Genomic DNA, 18032 nt, shown 5'->3' with positions numbered 1-18032 from the left:
TTACTGTGATTAAACCGTTTATCTTATTTATATCTGCCACTTTATTCTAAAAGTCCATCGCTGATGAATAAAATTCCAGAATCTGGTCCTGGAGAGCTCTAATCTTTATCCTGATTAGTTTTATTTATTCAATTTTTCAGGCAAAGTTTTTTTTTCTTGAGAAATATGTATTATTTAAGTATTTTATTATTGTTACTGTTTATTGTTATTTTAAAATAATAACGTTAATTATTATTAATCGTAATTTATTATTTTTCTCTACATCGACAATAGAGATTTGGCTAAAATAATACTTACCCTGACGTTCAAAATTCATATTCTGGAATCCGTTTTATTTATAATTTAAAATCAATACGTAGTAAAATATCTGATTTTTTTGTATTGTTCTGTCTGATATGCGTAATAAGGTTTATCAAACTATAAAAAAAATTTCGTTTAAAAAAATGTCTACGGTTAACCGTTCTCTTACTACAACTCCTTTTCAATTGTAAAATTAAAACCGCTTAATTTTTTATAGTGTATGAACGGGCTTTATAATTCGATTTAATATCATCTTAAATTAATTTAAGATATCATTTTTTAAGCGTGCGTGTTTTCTAAAGTGTTATTTTATCGTTGTTGTAGTTGGCCCAGAACAAAAAATGGAAGATAACAAATCGAGAACATAAAGATTTGCGTACATAGAAAGAAACGTTTCAAGTGCATGACAATGTACACGAGCTGTCTATCTTATTCGGTTTTTGATCGGGTCGCTAGTTTATCAGACTTTCCCTGTAGATTGTAAGATAAACAAAATGTATCCAAAAAGTTTACATTCGAAATAGAATAAAGGTTGTTAGAAGAAAAATCCTTTTCACAGTTCCTCGCTTGTAATCTTTTCCGGTTGGAGTTTGTTAAAAAAATAAAAAATAAAAACTAATTGAAATGTTAAAATTATTAATTTCATCCGACTTAAGATCGTGTGTAATTTTAAATTTATTTTGCGTTCTAGGTCAGCAGCACGGGAGCGGGACCGGTGGTGGAGGAGATTACCCGTCACCTAATATCTCCGTGGGACCCCCGATTCACCCGCCACCGCATCTTCTGCCCTATCTCTATCCACACGGACTGTACCCTGGAACGTCTGGAGGTGGCCATCCTTTGCTGCCAGGGCCGCCTCTGTCGTCGTTGTTCTCAGGAGCGGCGGCAGCAGCGGCGGCTCATCAAGGAGGAGTGACATCAAGCCTCTTGTTTAACGCCCAGTTGGCCCTAGCGGCTCAGCATCCGGCCGCCTTCTTCAGCCATGCGGCGGCGTACAGCGCTGCTGCAGGACTCGGGCCTCATCCGCACACGGCGCACCAACTAAAAGCCGCCGCCCTTGCGTCTGGAGTTCACCGTTTCGCACCGTACTCGCTTCCGGCCGCACCCGCTTCGCTGGTCGGTGTTGGAGGCTCGCAACTGGGATCCGCCTTCGAGACCGTGACTCCAGGTCCCGGTACGACGAGTCCTGTCCTCCAGCCCGCTACAAGATCTCCCGGGCCGGCTAATTCACCGGTCCGTTCGCCTTCCAGACCTCCGACTCCGCAAAATCCACCGGAGACGACGTCGACCGCCAGCGAACTTAAAAGCATAGAAAAAATGGTGAACGGTTTAGAAGTGAAGACGCACAGCGACCTCTTAAACGACAGAATAAAAAGTGAAGATAATAATGGCAAATGAGAAAACGTTGGAGGTGGAGACTCGACCGTACCGCGATCGGTGTAGCCTATCGTTTTACGCAGGTCTCCCCACCTCCGTAAGCCTTTTCATCTGCTGCCTATCCGGTGTATCTGTTCCTAATTAATCGCTAATTTCATTTTAACCGACAAATAATTACACACGAGAATTTTCGTTGATATTTTTATACGAGTTTATAAGAAATAAAAATAAGTTATTTACTTGTTTCTAGGTACTTTTAATTTACGATTCGTTATCGAACAAGTAACTTTTTTTATCGTTAAAACGTTTGTACAATAAAATTAAATTATAAAAAAAGAACGGGTGATTAAACCGTCGAAGTGATTTTTATACAAAGTGTAAACTCAAATGTAAAGTAAAATACCCTGTAAAGGAAATTGTAGACTGATGTAACGTCAAAACGAACAGTGTAAGTAAAAATAAAAAATAAAAAAAACGGACTATAGTGGTGATAAAGATTTTTTTAAATATTTTACCAAGGAGATATGATATCCGGAAGCAGCATATTTACGTGCATTGTTCCTCTGGCGCATTGAGGCCGATAAACCATTTTGTATAAATAAATTTATTTGTAAGAGGACATTTTAATAAACCATATCGAAAATTAAATTTTGTAAATACCTATTTAAGAATAATTATTAATATAAATGAAAACTTTTGTAAAGGACAAGTGCTGTCGAGCCGATTGAACTTTTGTAAAAATAATTAATTATTAAAGGCTAGGCTGCTATGTGTATATCATTAAAGAAAGTACACTGTACATTTTTGTAAATATATAAATAAATATATATGTATAAATATAAATATAAATACAAATATATATTGTAACCAGAGCTTGCAGTCCAGTGAGTAATAAGAAATATACTTGTTGTTGTTGTTATCATTATTATTATTATTATTATTTTTATTATTATTATTATTATTATTATTATTATTATTATTATTATAATTACTATTGTTTATTTTAGGTGTTAGCTTTATAGACAAAACATCTGCACAAAGAAATTTGCATAGACGAAAGAGATGTGTTCTAATAATCGGAAGCGAAACTATAAATTTCATCTGGGCTGGTAAGCCACGTTTTTTGTTTTTTTTTTTTTACATCTTTTTTGTTTAATTTTTTTATGTTGAGGTCAAAAGGTGGTGACATAGCAATAATAACATTATATATCATATGCCAGCAGCCTAATTCTACTTTTACAATATAGACTATCATAACGAAATTATTATTTAGTATACTGTATAAAACTATATCGAGTAGGTATATATACATATATATCTATACTTATGTAAAAATTGTGGCTGTATCTTATATGTATATGTATATATACATAATTATATAATGTATATATACATTATACATTAATTATTTATGTGAATACAGATATTATTAACTACCCAATTTGTTGTATTCAATGAGTTATTATTTTTACCCTATTTGTTGTTTTTTTTTTTTTTTATTATTATTATTATTATTATTATTATTATTATTATTATTATTAAATTAATAAAGAGTAAGTATGTAGATTTTTTCGTCGTTTAGTTGTAGAATTAAAGAAATAAAACCGATTTTTTCAATAGAACAAAAGAAGTTCTATTTAAAGAAAAAAAAGATTCTCTATTCCTTACCCAACAGAAAAAAAAAAATGAAACTGTCTGAAAACTAAAAGTTAAGGTATACCTACACCTGTAGGTCACCGGTACTCTTGAACGGTATATAAAATACCAAAAATAAAATATACGGAGTAACAGGAAACGGAGTAAATATTGTAAAAATATATAAAAAAAGTATCTTTCAGAAAAACAGGGGAACTGTGCTCCAGCTAGCGAGAGATTTTCTATTCGAACAGAAAATGTGATTCCGCTATACTAATTCGGTAAGTACTAATAGACTGTCATTTATTAATAAAACAGACAAATCCCTTACTACTTCAAAGAGTATTAAACTTAACCGGAGAAGATATTAAAATTTTAATTCGACTTTCAAAAAATATATGAAATGATTATAGTATTCTTTTCGAAATAACAGAAACCTTTACAAAAATATCCTATTTCAAATACACGTAAAGAACAGAACTTCAGGGTTAATTAGAATCTAACACGATGGACACAGCGAACGATATGCAAGATTTTTTTTTAAAATAATTTTTTGCTGTCTTTTCAAAATATCTTAAAAATAATTAATGACAAACCTTTTAAAAGTAAATTACCTTAAAAGGAATTTATTGCAAATTAATTTCAAAATTACGATTTGTTTTTGAGAATGTGATATTACTTAAGTACGACTCATAGGTTATAATGCAGTATATATTTTCATTAAGCGAATAAATATAAACGATATCTAATCATGAAATATGACAACGAAGATTTACTACGGTGTTTAAATAGGTAGTAATAATCACTATATTACTATGAAAAAAAATTTCCAAATCAGAATAAGGATTTAAAAATAAAATAAAACTGAAGACTAAACTTCGACCCTTAATAAAGTATATTTCTCCTTACATACTATTATAATAAAAGAAAAAAATAATTAATTTAAAAAAATGTTATATGTTCTGCCATTTTCTCTGCGGTTGATAAATGTAGATTTGTATGAAAATAACAGTGAAAAAATACAGTAATAAAAATTTCCTTAAAATAAATATGAATTATCCAAATTTATTATAAAACGAATTAACAAATAAACGAAAATAACAAAACTACTTTAAAAAACAAAACCCTATAAAAGATCTTAATGACTTTTTTGTAGACTGTCCCTCTTCATTACCTCGTAAATGCTGTTCTTTTCGTTAATTCTGGGAAAGGATACGAAAATTCGTATATTTATTGTTCTATTATTTGATATTTACATGGAAACACGGAGAAATTCATCAGAGTTCATCTTTCGATTACTAAAGTGTTATTTTATTTTATTTTAAAGAAAATAACCGGGTTATAAAATAAAATATTTCATACCTTAAATTTAAATGGAATATTTTTGTTTCAAGGATTTTTCTGTAAATCCCACTTTTTTGTATATTCAATAAAACCAAACTTATGTGTTTAAAAATCATCAAATTATTAAATATGATATGAAAACTTCAAATATTTTTGTTATAGACCGGATTATATGTTAATCTAGAAGTTTCCAAAACGGCCCGGCTTTATTTTCTTTCATAAACAGCGATATCCCTTGTTCGTGAACTGTAAATAAATTTTTAAACCGCAGCTTGTTCAAGCCAAGAGACTGAACCGAACAGTCGACGTAATTACAAATTTAACTATTATACCTAGGGCTCGTTCTGTTCACCTCCCGCATCGAAAGACAAGCATTTAACTTATTCGTTACGTAAAAAATCGATATTACAAACGTATAAATGTTTTTCGATTTTTTTTTTCTTAATCTTGCATTTAAAACATCTCTGTACGAATGTTAACTGGCTTAACTGTGCCGGTTGAAAACAATTTAACGTAAATCACAAGTCGCCGAAAATGAGCTAGACACTCTTAAGATAACAACCGACCGATGTCAGGATTACTAAGGAAATCGAGGAATAAAAAAATTTCTCCTAAACGTATAATCGAATACCAATACGTCAAGCTCGATGAAATGTAAGCGATATCGCTTGATATCTCTACAAACGATAACATCTTCGTTCTGTTCACAATAGGGTCTCATATAGTGTATATCGTTACTCTAAAAAAAGCAGCTACGTCTGGTACTTAGTCATGTTTTGTATCCGTATGAAAGAACACAACCGAGAAATTAACAAATTAATTCATCCAGAGCGATATAGAATTATATACTCCTTCGAGTCAACAGGAGAAACAAATCTATTTCTTTAAATAAAATTGTGTACTTTACCAGCAAAAAATTTTAATTTAAATGATTCTTTAGCGTTTCAGAAAATTAAAATTCAGCAGGCGTATTACAGTCCTTAACGAGAATCGACGGCGGAATAAAAAACTGGACATTTATCGTAGCATAGTTAAAGAAAGCCGGTTTCAAAATTGCAAAATTTATTAAAAACTTAAGCTTACTTTAGGTTCCAGTTTATATATATATATATATATATATATATATATATATATATTTCTTATTAATTAATCATATCCTAAAATTCTTATATTGGAATAAAAATCTTAATCTATAAAAATGATACTATATAATCTATATAAATCTTAATTTATATATTTAAAAATTATAATTTTGATCCTACCTGATTCACCCGAAATCACTAACGATAGAGAACACTGCGGTTACGCACATTCTTTACTATACCGCTGTACAGTAACATAATGGTTTTTCATAAACTGTTAAAATAAATTTTAAAATACAGTTTATTCTTATTCCAATAAATAGTGTAGCAGCCGGTTTTCTTTGTTCATTGCCGATAATATCGCGTGTTAAGATATAACACTAATTACGGTGCGTTAAACGTAGAATATATTTCCACCGCTTTCTGTTTAAATCTCATTTACTACTAAATAATTATCTTTCGCAGAAAATCTGAAAAATTAACAGCTGAAATTTTAAATTTTATATTTTCTTAGGTAGTGTTGACGATAACATTACCAAATAACTACGGTCAAAATCGAGTCTTACCATCGCCTATAAAAAACAAACACTCGCTTTAGATTTCATTCGATTCGGATAACCGGTCTTCGAAATACCGTAGACTTTGTCGTACATATAAAACACATCGATTATTAAAAACGTAAAATAATGAATCCCTTAGATTTTTTTGAAGTTACTTTTAAAGAATTTCCTCTCTTCAAATAATAGCGATTTAAAAAATGTATTATAAATATCGATCAAATTAATAGAAGAGTAGTATATGTCGATTATTTCAGCGGATATCAACACTAGCCTAACCCGATTAAAATAGTATTAAACAAATATTTCAAAAATCTTTAAGTTCGCGAATCGATAAGATACTGTAAGAGGTTTTGAGGACTTGAAAAGATTTCTTGTTCTTCTGTTAAACCGATTTAAAAAACACAAAGGTATAATAGTTTACTTAATTTTTTATAATTTCTCTTAAGATGCTATTTTATGTAACATTCAAATCTGCAAACGATCAGATCGATAGATGATACGTTTTTAGATTTATGAATTAAGAATTTAAAAGCTGCGGTTATACGCCAGTCTCCGGGTTATGATAAACGTCAGTGTAAATACCGATCGTTATTAATCTTTGGCTTGGTATTTCATCTAAATATGTCGGCATCAGAGTAAGCCTTGTTATTTTTCATCGATCACGAAAAATCAATATCGTATCCCGATGACACGTCTGAAAATGGAATAGTTTGTATGAAGGAGTCTATAATCATTATTATTTTACTAAAAACCGGTGCAAATATAAAATAAAATAAAAATCGAAAGAAAAAATCCGGCAAAAGTCGAGTGAAATACTTATTATTTTTCCACGATAAAATCAATATATATATGTACATTATAATTATGTATTTTCTACACGCTACCCAAAAAGGAGTATAATATTTTAGGGTGTATATGTTTGTTCCACCGTAGCAGCTCAACGGCCGAACCGACTTAGATGAATGACTGTTGGAATCCTTACGTTTCCGGGAGTTTCATAGGCTACATAGATATGTATATATGTGTATATTCATAAAAATATATGTAGCGATGGAGACTTGCCGGTTGAGGTATAATCTTCACCGAATTGAATTAATGAACTGCGAACTGCGATCGCATGTCACTGTGTTAGCCGGGTTTGAATTGAACGATTCAAATCGATCGAACGAATAAATTAGAAAATTAAATTTACGTTAAATGAAATAAAATAGATAAATAAATTTAAATCGTTTTCTGTTTAATAATAATTGGCTTCCCGTGGGGACTGCCTGTGAGGCTAGGTTGTGATGCGAGGCAAGAGCAATCATCCCCATTAGCCGATAACTAACGGGATACCACTGGGGCGCTGCTTTTAGAGGTGCAGTAGGGTCTGCACCTAAGAGGTGTAATATATCTGTAAACAACCGCCCGATTTTCAAAAATCCAACAGGGTATTTGCTAGTTAATATAGAATCACAATGGAACCAAACCGGAACAAAAGAGCAACGTTTTTTTTTTTTGGGAGTCGTGTTTTTTAATTTTTAATATTTATCTCATGTAAAAAAAGTAAAATAGTCTGCATTTCGCACATAGTTTAAATAACTGGATATAATTAATTGTAACGGGTAAAATTATTTGAAAAAAACACACTCTTTTTTTAAATTAAAATTTTTTTCCGTTATCAACTTATTAATAAATAATACTCGGATGATATGATACCGATTAAATGTCAAATTCTTATGGCTATTATAAGACATTAAAAAGGATAAGATAAATTCAAAATGTATTTAACAAAACGATTACACATACAGACTAAAGAAGTACTTAAAAATACGGTAAGTTATAGATTGACTGGAAAAGTGTTTTTTTTTTTTTTTTTAATAAACGATTCAAATACAATTTTTATATCCCTGAGGTTATTGTAAGACATGTTGTAATCGTACTAAAACCCTGAGAAAAAAAAAACGATCGCTGTTGTAAAGATTTCAACTGCATCTATCATGAAAAAAATAAAAAATAATACTTTTTTCTTTTTGTACTATAGCTTCTAATTTTTCTGAGATACTTCTTATTTTAGGCATCTTGCCGTTTTTGGTACATCGTTCGAATAAAAAATATAGAAGTCGGTCCAAAAAAAAAAGGATTTCTTTTTGTCTTCAGTCATTTGACTGGTTTGATACAGCTCTCCGAGATTCCCTATCTACTGCTAGCCGTTTCGTTTTGGTATAGCTCGTACATCCTACATCCCTATTAATTTATTTTACATACTCCAAACGTTGTCTGCCTGCACAATATTTACCATTTACCGGTCCCACCAATATCAAACTGGCTATTCCAGGATGCCTTAAGATTTGACCTTTTCATTTGGCTATATTTTTCCAAACGCTTCTTTCGTCATCAATTTTTCGCAACACCTCTTCATCGGTCACTTTATCCATCCACCTGATTTTTAACATTCTCCTATAGCACCGCATTTCAAAAACTTGTAATCTTTCTTTCTCAGGTACTACGAATGTCCAAGTTTCACTTCTATATAAAGCTACGCACCAAACATATACTTCCAAAAATTTTCCTGACGTTTAAATTAATTTTTGATGTAAGCAAGTTATATTTCTGACTGAAAGCTCGTTTCTCTTGTGCTATTCGGCATTTTATATCGATCCTGCTTTGTCCATCTTTAGTAATTCTGCTTCCCAAATAACAAAATTCTTCTGCTTCCATAATCTTTTCTCTTCCTATTTTTATATTTAGTGGTCCATCTTCATTGTTTCTACTTCATTTCATTACTTTCGTTTTGTTCTTGTTTATTTTCATGCGGTAGTTCTTGAGTAGGGCTTCATCCATACCATTCATTCTTTTTCTAGATCTTTTTTTACGCTCGGTTAGAATTACTATATCATCGGCAAATAGTAGCATCTTTATCTTTTCACCTTGTACTGTTACTCCGAATATAAATTGTTCTTTAACATCATTAACTGCTAGTTCCATGTAAAGATTAAAAAGTAACGGCGATAGGGAACATCCTTGTCGGACTCCCTTTCTCATTAGGGCTTCTTTCTTATGTTCTTTAGTTATTACTGTTGCTGTTTGATTCCTGTAAATCTTAGCGATCGTTCTTCTATCTCTGTATTTGAACCCTAGTTTTTTAAAATGCTGAAAATTTTATTCCAGTCTACGTTATCGAATGCCTTTTCTAAGTCTATAAATGCTATGTATGTTTTTCTTTAATCTTCCTTCTACTATTAATCTGAGGCCTAAAATTGCTTCCCTTGTCCCTTTACTTTTCCTGAAACCAAATTGGTCTTCTCCTAAAACTTCTTCCACTCTCCTCTCAATTCTTCTGCACAGAATTCTTGTTAAAATTTTTACCCACGAGTAGTTAAGCTAACCGTTCTGTATTCTTCAAATTTATCTGCTCCTGCTTTCTTTGGTATCATGACAATAACACTCTTTTTGAAGTCTGACGAAACTTCCTCTTTTTCGTAAATATTACACTTAAATATTAAACGATTATAGATCCATATATCACATATGGAGACACACAATCCAACGGATTCTACTTTATGAGTTATACCTCGGATACTTTACTAAACTTATCTGAGAGAAGTGTCGATTCACCCGAAAAACATTGTTTTTTTAACAAACAATTTTCGAAGACAAGATTCTTTTCCAACCAAAAGGTACAACCTTGCATTGTATCTTAATGTGTATTAGGTATATTATTCAGATTGCATAAATTTCAGTAAAGTAGGTACAATATTTTACGCGAAAAAGAAACAAAAATTCTTCTGTTCCGTATTCGTCTAAATTACGCTCTAGAACAATGGACTAAGGAATTCTGAGAATCCATATTTTCAATTAGTACTGGTTTCCGTGATAATTACCATCACTAGAATGGGAAGAACTTAATTTTCAAGAAATAAATATTACGCAGTCGCTATTTTCAAACGGTAAAGAGAAACAAAAGCTTAAAATAAGAAGAAATAAAAATTTTCCAAAATCTTAGAGATATGTAATACTTTTCTCCATCAAAATCAAATTTTTACTGAAGCATGAGGTAGAAAGATTACCGTATTTGTATTGACATATCGCCCGATAAAACTGTCGTCACATATTTCTTTACTTTTGAAAAAATAAGTTTCCCTGGTCATTAAAGCGTTGCGAAGTGATAACTGAACTTACAGAACGAGGAGTTTCAGAGACCAAGGGTGAAAATAAATATTTCAAGGGAAAAGGGTCGGATATAAAATTTCAGCGCATGATATTCAGAAACCTATGTCGACAAGAACTGTACGAACTTATTTATATATATATATATATATTCGTATATATATGCAGGGTGTCCCATATAAAACGCAACCCATCAATCACACACCCATGAAATTTCAAAAGTCAAGCTTACTCCCTTACTCGTTACTGAAATGGACTCGTCAAACATCTGAACATCGCAACGACGCAGTAGAACACTACCGATAGTAACAACAATGCAATCATAACGTTCAGTGTATTGTTAGACAAGATGTTGTTTTCGCTAGATGAACGTGTTTTCATTGTTGAGTCGTACTTCCGTACGAAATCAGTGGTTGCAGTGCAAGATTTGTTTCGCCATAAGTACCCAGATAAACCAGCCTCTAACAAAACATCAGTATTAAGGTTAGTTGCAAAATTTAGAGAGACCGGCTCTGTTAGTAACAAGGAACACAAAAGATCTGCGTCAGTGTTGAATACAAATACAGTCACTGAAATCAAAGACCGATTACTCGCCTTGCCAAATAAATCGATCAGACGTTTGTCTGCTGAAATTAATTTGTCTAAATCAACTGTTCATCGGGCGACCAAACGATTACAATTACGACCTAATCGCATTCAAACGGTTCATCAACTTCTTGAGCCCGACAAAAAAAAACGGCTACAATATTGTCAATGGTTCCGTCGATTTCTGCGTGAGGGAATTATCGTTATGGATTCGTTATTTTTCACACATGAAGTATGGTTTCATTTGGATGGCTACGTAAACAGCCAAAACAGTAGAATTTGGAGCGCTGAAAATCCCCACTTTTATCACGAAAAACAATTACACCCGCAGAAGTTGGGCGTGTGGTGCGCGATATCGCGGAAGAACATAATCGGTCCTATTTTTTTTTTCGAGTACACCATTAATGCAGAACGATATCAGGATATTTTATTTCAGTTCATTGCACTCTTGGAAGAGGAAGACAGACACTGCTGGCTACAACATGACGCACCGTCATGTTGTCATCGCACTACACAGGTTCAACTTCTGATTTCGTTGAGGAATTCTTTGGTAATCGTGTTATCGGTCGAGGCTTGTGGCCACCAAGATCTCCAGATCTTGGTGGCCACACTCTTGACTGGGGGTTTTAAAAGGTTATGCTTTTAAAAGCACCTCGGTATACCTTGTACATTTGACGGCCCAACAACCCATGGTCTTTCCGAGCAATCCTCCTAAGTTTGTGCATCACTGAGACGGCGTCCGCTGATACTTGCTTAACGTGATTGCTGAACAGCAACTTCTCATCACACAAAACACGTAGGTACTTATGAACTCTAACTCGCCTTATTACACAGCCTTTATACATAACGTGGGGGTTCCGACTGTACGATAATTTGTCTGCTTCCTTGAGAAGAATGTACTTCGTCTTAGGCAAAGAAATCCTTATATTTTGCATGTCCATACAAAGCATTTTGCATGCGGTTGACAAAGCTGCCTGCGCTCGATCTTCAGGCTGCCGTTGTGATTTACTACGAACTAATAGGAGACTCATCAGCGAAAGCCTGGGCCCTGACCTCTTCTGGGAATGTCAATCCCAGAAATCGGTCAAAGATCAGGTTCTACAGCATGGACCGAGAACGGACCCCTGCCGTCTAACTCTAGTGACGGAATTAAACAGAGCCCAGCTGTTAAACAAGTAGACACGTACTATGGCCTGCAGAGCTTGGGGAACATTGCGGCGTTCCAACTCATAGAGGACAGAACTCCAACAGAAGGAAGGTATTTCTTTGGCGAAATCTCCGACATCCAGTTACTCTTTGGGGCCTCCTTCCTCCCCGGCTGCCGAACCATTTTGGTTTCCCGAAGGAAATCTTAGACGGCCATATCCAATAACGGATTTTGACCGTGCACGGCCTTGTGGACTTCGGGCTCCTGTACCCATGTCGCCCTTGGTATATCTTACACCATTATCTGCGGCCTCCGCTTGGCCAGCAACTGAGCCTTCAGTCCGTTTTTTACCAGAACGACAGCCTCCAGAAGCTGCCTCACCTGCTGCTCACTTACGACTTCCAAACTGACGCCATATTCCCTTGTTTTTGTGACTCGGGAGACTTGGATCATTTCTCTCCTCAGCTTCAGAACCTTCATAAGGGTAAGCTCCGCCATGACGAAGCTCCCGGACTAGGTTTTATTGGAACCACCTGAGAGTGGCCCACTTAATTTTGGCCTCCGACGCCTGGGCTGTCAGCGGTAGACAAATCAGCTTAGTCGTGGGCGCGGCAGCTTCTGCAGCGGAGAGAGGCTTTTTCACCTTCTCCTTCACCAGTTTAATAGACCGGTTTAGCTCACCAAGGGCTTCACCCGACCCCGGCTTGAAGCCCCTAACTCCCTCCACTACCCGGTCAACCTTGCCGGATAGCCGTGACACGACCGAATCCAAGGCAAGGTAGGCGCCCTGGAGTCCCTCTCATTTAAGTGCCAGACCCGAAACCAACAACGCACACTTACTCAAGTAGGAGTCGACTAACTGTTGAAGCTGCAATTCAACCCTCGACTCCTTTTTAAAAGGGATTTTGGACCATTCTGCTCGCATCTTCTCGATCCGCCCGAAACTGTTGGACCCACAGTTCACCTTCCGCACTGCAGGCTTCCTTCCCACAACCTCCCCCTCAGGATCGATCACCGCACTGCTGTTTTCCTCCTTACCAGTCTTCGCGGGAAGCCGCCCTTCGGGCTTGGCTTTCCCACTACCGCCGTGCACTCCTTGTGCGGATCCCATGAAAAATATATTTACATAAACTAAAACTGTCTGAAAGTTGATCGGTCACTCCTTGTTGTATTTAATTAAATACTGCATACCGATTTTTAGCCCTTTATTACCATGTCTTGTTTTATTTTTTTAGTTCTATTTTTTTTTTGACAGTCGTGTTTTTAAATTTTTATAAATTTTTTTATTACTTAATACTTTTTAGTGACATCGAGAAAACTCACTATTCGAAAATTTATGAATGTAACGTATTTAAACGTATCGATCCAAATTAGGAAACTGTAAACATTTCAATTTATTTATGTAATTGGCGTATACAGATAAAAACTTACAGATTTCTCAAGCGATTAAGTTCCTTGAGAACCTTTTTATTGTGCCGATGATACAGCAATTTTCTGGGATCCAAACAACTAATGATAAACCCTCACGTTAAATTGTCTCACGCAACTCAGTGCTACGTAGTCCTTGCCCTTATCAAAGATGTGAATGCTCAGTTCTATGACAACTCTATTTAGGATGTCCCTTGTAATTTATTCCTCGTAACAGCCCAGGAAAATATTAGTTGCAGTATACGCCGTTCCAATTCGCCCTGTTTCCGTAAAGTACCAAATTCAACAATAGGAGGCTTGTTCCTTAATCCGATGCCGACAGCATTACTTCTAATCGTACCGTCATCAAACTCTATAAAGACCGTTTGTAGAGCTCAGCGTATCTCGCCGGGCTCAAGCTGGTCTCGGCGTAGGGCAGGCTACTAGATTTGTCTGAGTATATATTAGTTAATCTTTTTTTCTGATAAATATTTTGTGAGAATTTGTATTATACTAGCAAATACCCCTTTGGAATTTTTAAAATCGGAAGATCGGCTGGAAGATATAACAACATTTCTGAATAACCGTGATCTGTTAGATTGAGATGGGCTTTTTTATCATTTTGAATGATACGCAAAAATAACATTAAAATTAAAAATATCCTTACCAATTTATTCTTAAAAAATGATTATATCTATAACGTAAAAATTACGTTAGTCATTCATTTACTTATGGAAAATAAAAAAATGTTTATTAATAAATATTTGACATTTATATGGAGTAGTTTACATGATTTTAATAATAAAGTATGTATAATGTAAAATTAACAAGGTTTAATAATAAAGTAATAAAATATGTGTATATGTAACTTAATAGGCGTACAAGAAGTAATGTGGTATACACATCAGAATTTTTTTATTATTTATATATTTTTATTAAATATTCTACCCTTCAAATTTGCATTTATCAAAAACAGGTGATACGATTTTAATATATTTAAGAGCTATATGAAATAATAATTTTTTTTATTTTTTCAAACAATATAAAAAAAAAACTTTAAAACATAATTTATTTACTTTACCACGCTTCAAATTACTTTAAAAATATGAACTGTGGAGAAGGGTTTTACATAAATTAATTACAGAAACAGAGTGTTTTTATTTAGAGATGATTTTTCATTGGACATTTTAGTAGTAGGTCTTAAAATTTCAAAAATAAGAAAAAACCAGAACGGAATGGGTGATAAAGCGACAGAAAAACATACTTTCCTTAAAAAATTAAGATTATTTTTTAATTATATTTTTATGATTTTGTTTTTTTTTTTAATTTTAAGTTAAAACCTAATTAATTAAATATAAATCTTTGTCGTAATTTTAAAATTCTACCGATAAGAATTTAGGAGAATTTTTCAATGGGTATTGTCCCATTTTTCTCTGAGCTTTCTTATTCTTCTAGTAGTAAAAGATTTTTTGCGCTTCAGTGACTGAGTCGTTCTTGTACTGCATTTGTTATCTACTCGTTGTTGCCGAAATTCGGTGCTACGTAAATACTTTCTGAGAAGGCAAAACAAACCCACATAAACTCTCACGGTGTAAGATGACTGTAAAGTGAATGCGGCAACACTTACCGGCTTAAATTTTGAATATCTTCCCGTATCCTTTGAGCGGTATGGGGGATCGGGTGTTATGAATTACGCCTTCTGAGAGAGAACCAGGACGTTTCCTAATTATTGCGGTTACACTTCATAATCTATCACGTCACAATTGAGTAGCATAGAAACCTCGGGTTCAACAGTAACTTTGACTGAAAGTAATGATGTCCATTTGGCTGTTGAACCCGAGGTATGTTTTCGCACAAATAGGGTGCGTTTTCAGTTAAATTTACTAGGTGAAGGAGCATATTTATTGAAAAATACGTATTAAAGAGGGGGTTTTAGGTGAATGGAAAAAATACTAGAAAGGTACATTAAATAACAAATAATAATTTCGTCGTTTGAGTGTTTTGGTATATATATTAAATATAATAGACTGCTGCTGACGTCATGGGCAATCCTTTCTCTTATAACATGACGTCAGCTGTCAATCATTAGTTTTATATAAATCATTGAAAATTATAAAAAATTAACTATCTAATAATGATTTTGTTATTACAAATATAATTATTAATTAGAGAAAAAAAAAGAAATTTGAACGAGTTACATTATCGAACAATTCTAACCTAACTGACCCTAATAATATAGTATTCTTATAAAAATTTGTCTGACAAATACGATTTAATTACATTTTTAGATAACATACAACATGATATTGAAGAAATATAAAAATTACAGTCTTATTGAATTTATCATACAATTAAATTGTAAATATAATAAACATATTATTTCTAATGATTATTTCTTTATTAGATTATTTCTAATCGTAAAACACTTTATAAGAGTCGTTTCGGAAAAAAATAAAACTTTTCACTGAAAATAAATTGTCTATTGATAGCGCCTTTCAAAGTATAACTAAACAGTATTTTAATTTGAAAGTTAAACTAAATAAAAACTATCTGTCTCTAATTTGTTGTTGCGTGTTTTGATTCCAGATAGAAAATACGCTTTAGGTGGATCTATTCTTAAACAATCTTGGAATGTTAGCAATGACAATTTTATAGATATTTATGAATTTTTAATGTGTATGAAAGTTAAGGTATTTAATGCTATAAAATTTCAAGCTGAGAAATTTAAAGTAAATAATATTAAATCCTATATCGTTGTTGTAGTTTAGCTACAGAGATGTGTAGATGATAAATGTAATTTCTGTGAAGTTAATCTACTCGATATGGACTAAACGTATGAGAAAATCAAACCGATTTCAATGAACAGTATTTAGAAGGGTATGAAAAAATTAACGAATCTTTTGAAACGTTTATTCAAATGGGTAGCGGTTGGGTTATGAATAAATAAATATTAAGACTGGATCTTTCAGAATCAGAATTCGATCCGCTTTATGGTGGAAGCAGTTCATACTTACCATTACCGAAAGATTTAATTAAGAAACACGATATAATAAATTTGAAAATGTTAATCAAATTGTTTCTTATGGTGTATTCTAGCCCATCTATTTCTTCAAAGTGAAGATCATTATCGATTATCGAATGTCATTCTATAAAAAAAAATAGAAAATCGTTTAAATATGAAAGGAATCGACTGTTCTGTTTCTGTAAAAGATATTGATAACTTTGAACACAAATCCTAATATTTGTGTAAATGTGTTGTGTTATGATATCCAGGATGACGATCGTGAATCATTAAATTATAAATATGTATATTTAAAACGTGCGAGCTATAATAATCGAAAAATAGTGATACGGTTTCTTTTATTGACTAATCTTACACTAAATAAATCTCATCGTACTCTAGTAAACATAAAATATGGATATAACGGCTTATCAAGACTGTTGGGTGATATGAATAAAAGTTATAGAAAATCTGAATATTTTCCCTATTGTCTGCACTGTTTTAAATCTTGGAATACTGAAATAGATGCGAAAAAATTCTCAAAATACATATTGAAAATCGTAAGCAGGAAAAGGTTCAGAGAATTAGAATGCCAAACGAATGGATTGGTGAAGGAGAAAAACGTAGACGTGGAAATATTGTATCATATAAATTATTCTTCAACGTTACGTTTTTGATGTAAATTATTCTACATCATTCCGCAAATCCTAAACCTGCTAGTAGGTATACAACAAAAACACACTCATAAACCATCTGGGTATTGTTATGTTATAATGATGAAAACGGTTATTTTGTAGACAAAACGATATACAGAGCTCAAAAAGATAATTATAAAGTGGTTGAACACTTCTCGGTGAATTATGTAAAAAATACAACTATTTTGAAAAGGAATTATTAAATGAAAATTTTTTAATTATGATTGCAGAACATGATGAAAAGTTTCAAAACAATACTAAATGTGTTACATGTGCTGGTGTGTTTGACAATGAGAAACGTGTAAGACACCGTTCTCATATTGGAGCTGCATATGAAGATTGCAATTTAAAGTGGAAACGCATAACATATGTGCCAGTAGTATTTCATAATTTACGTGGATATGATTCACATCATATCGTATTGGCGATGAACGAGTTGAAAAAGGAAAATAAATTTGATATTTCTTGTATAGCAAGCAATATTGCAAAACTTATTTCAATAGCTCTAAAAATAAAATATCGTATCGTTTTATAGATTCATATAAATTTCTATGTTTCAGTCTGGACGACTTGGTGCAATGTTTACTTGCTTTTTGTAAGAAAATCAAATTAGAAGAAATAAAGAAATCTTTGTTTAAAATAACAAACACACCGTTTCGAGATGATATAATAAAAAAAATTGTGATGATGATTAAAGATATTTGATAAAGTTGATAATTGGACGAAAAGGAGTATATCCTTATATATACC

At 32.9% G+C, this 18032-nt stretch overlaps 1 protein-coding gene across 7 annotated transcripts in view; it reads left to right on the top strand.

The window, feature by feature from the left end:
• The window catches only part of bi (T-box transcription factor bifid), a 383693-nt gene extending 380592 nt beyond the window's left edge, over nt 1–3101 (top strand). For all 7 annotated transcript variants that reach the window (XM_075362524.1, XM_075362522.1, XM_075362521.1 and 4 more), the window contains one exon: nt 992–3101. In XM_075362524.1, the coding sequence (XP_075218639.1) occupies nt 992–1698 (707 nt within the window). In that variant the 3' untranslated portion in view covers nt 1699–3101. The remainder of the gene's footprint in view (nt 1–991) is intronic.
• Nucleotides 3102–18032: the final 14931 nt, after the last annotated feature.

The sequence above is a fragment of the Lycorma delicatula genome, chromosome 4, assembly GCF_047948215.1.
Source record: "Lycorma delicatula isolate Av1 chromosome 4, ASM4794821v1, whole genome shotgun sequence".
Taxonomy (NCBI): domain Eukaryota; kingdom Metazoa; phylum Arthropoda; class Insecta; order Hemiptera; family Fulgoridae; genus Lycorma; species Lycorma delicatula.
Note: the sequence above shows the minus strand (reverse complement) of the source record. Positions and strands in the feature narration are given on the sequence as shown.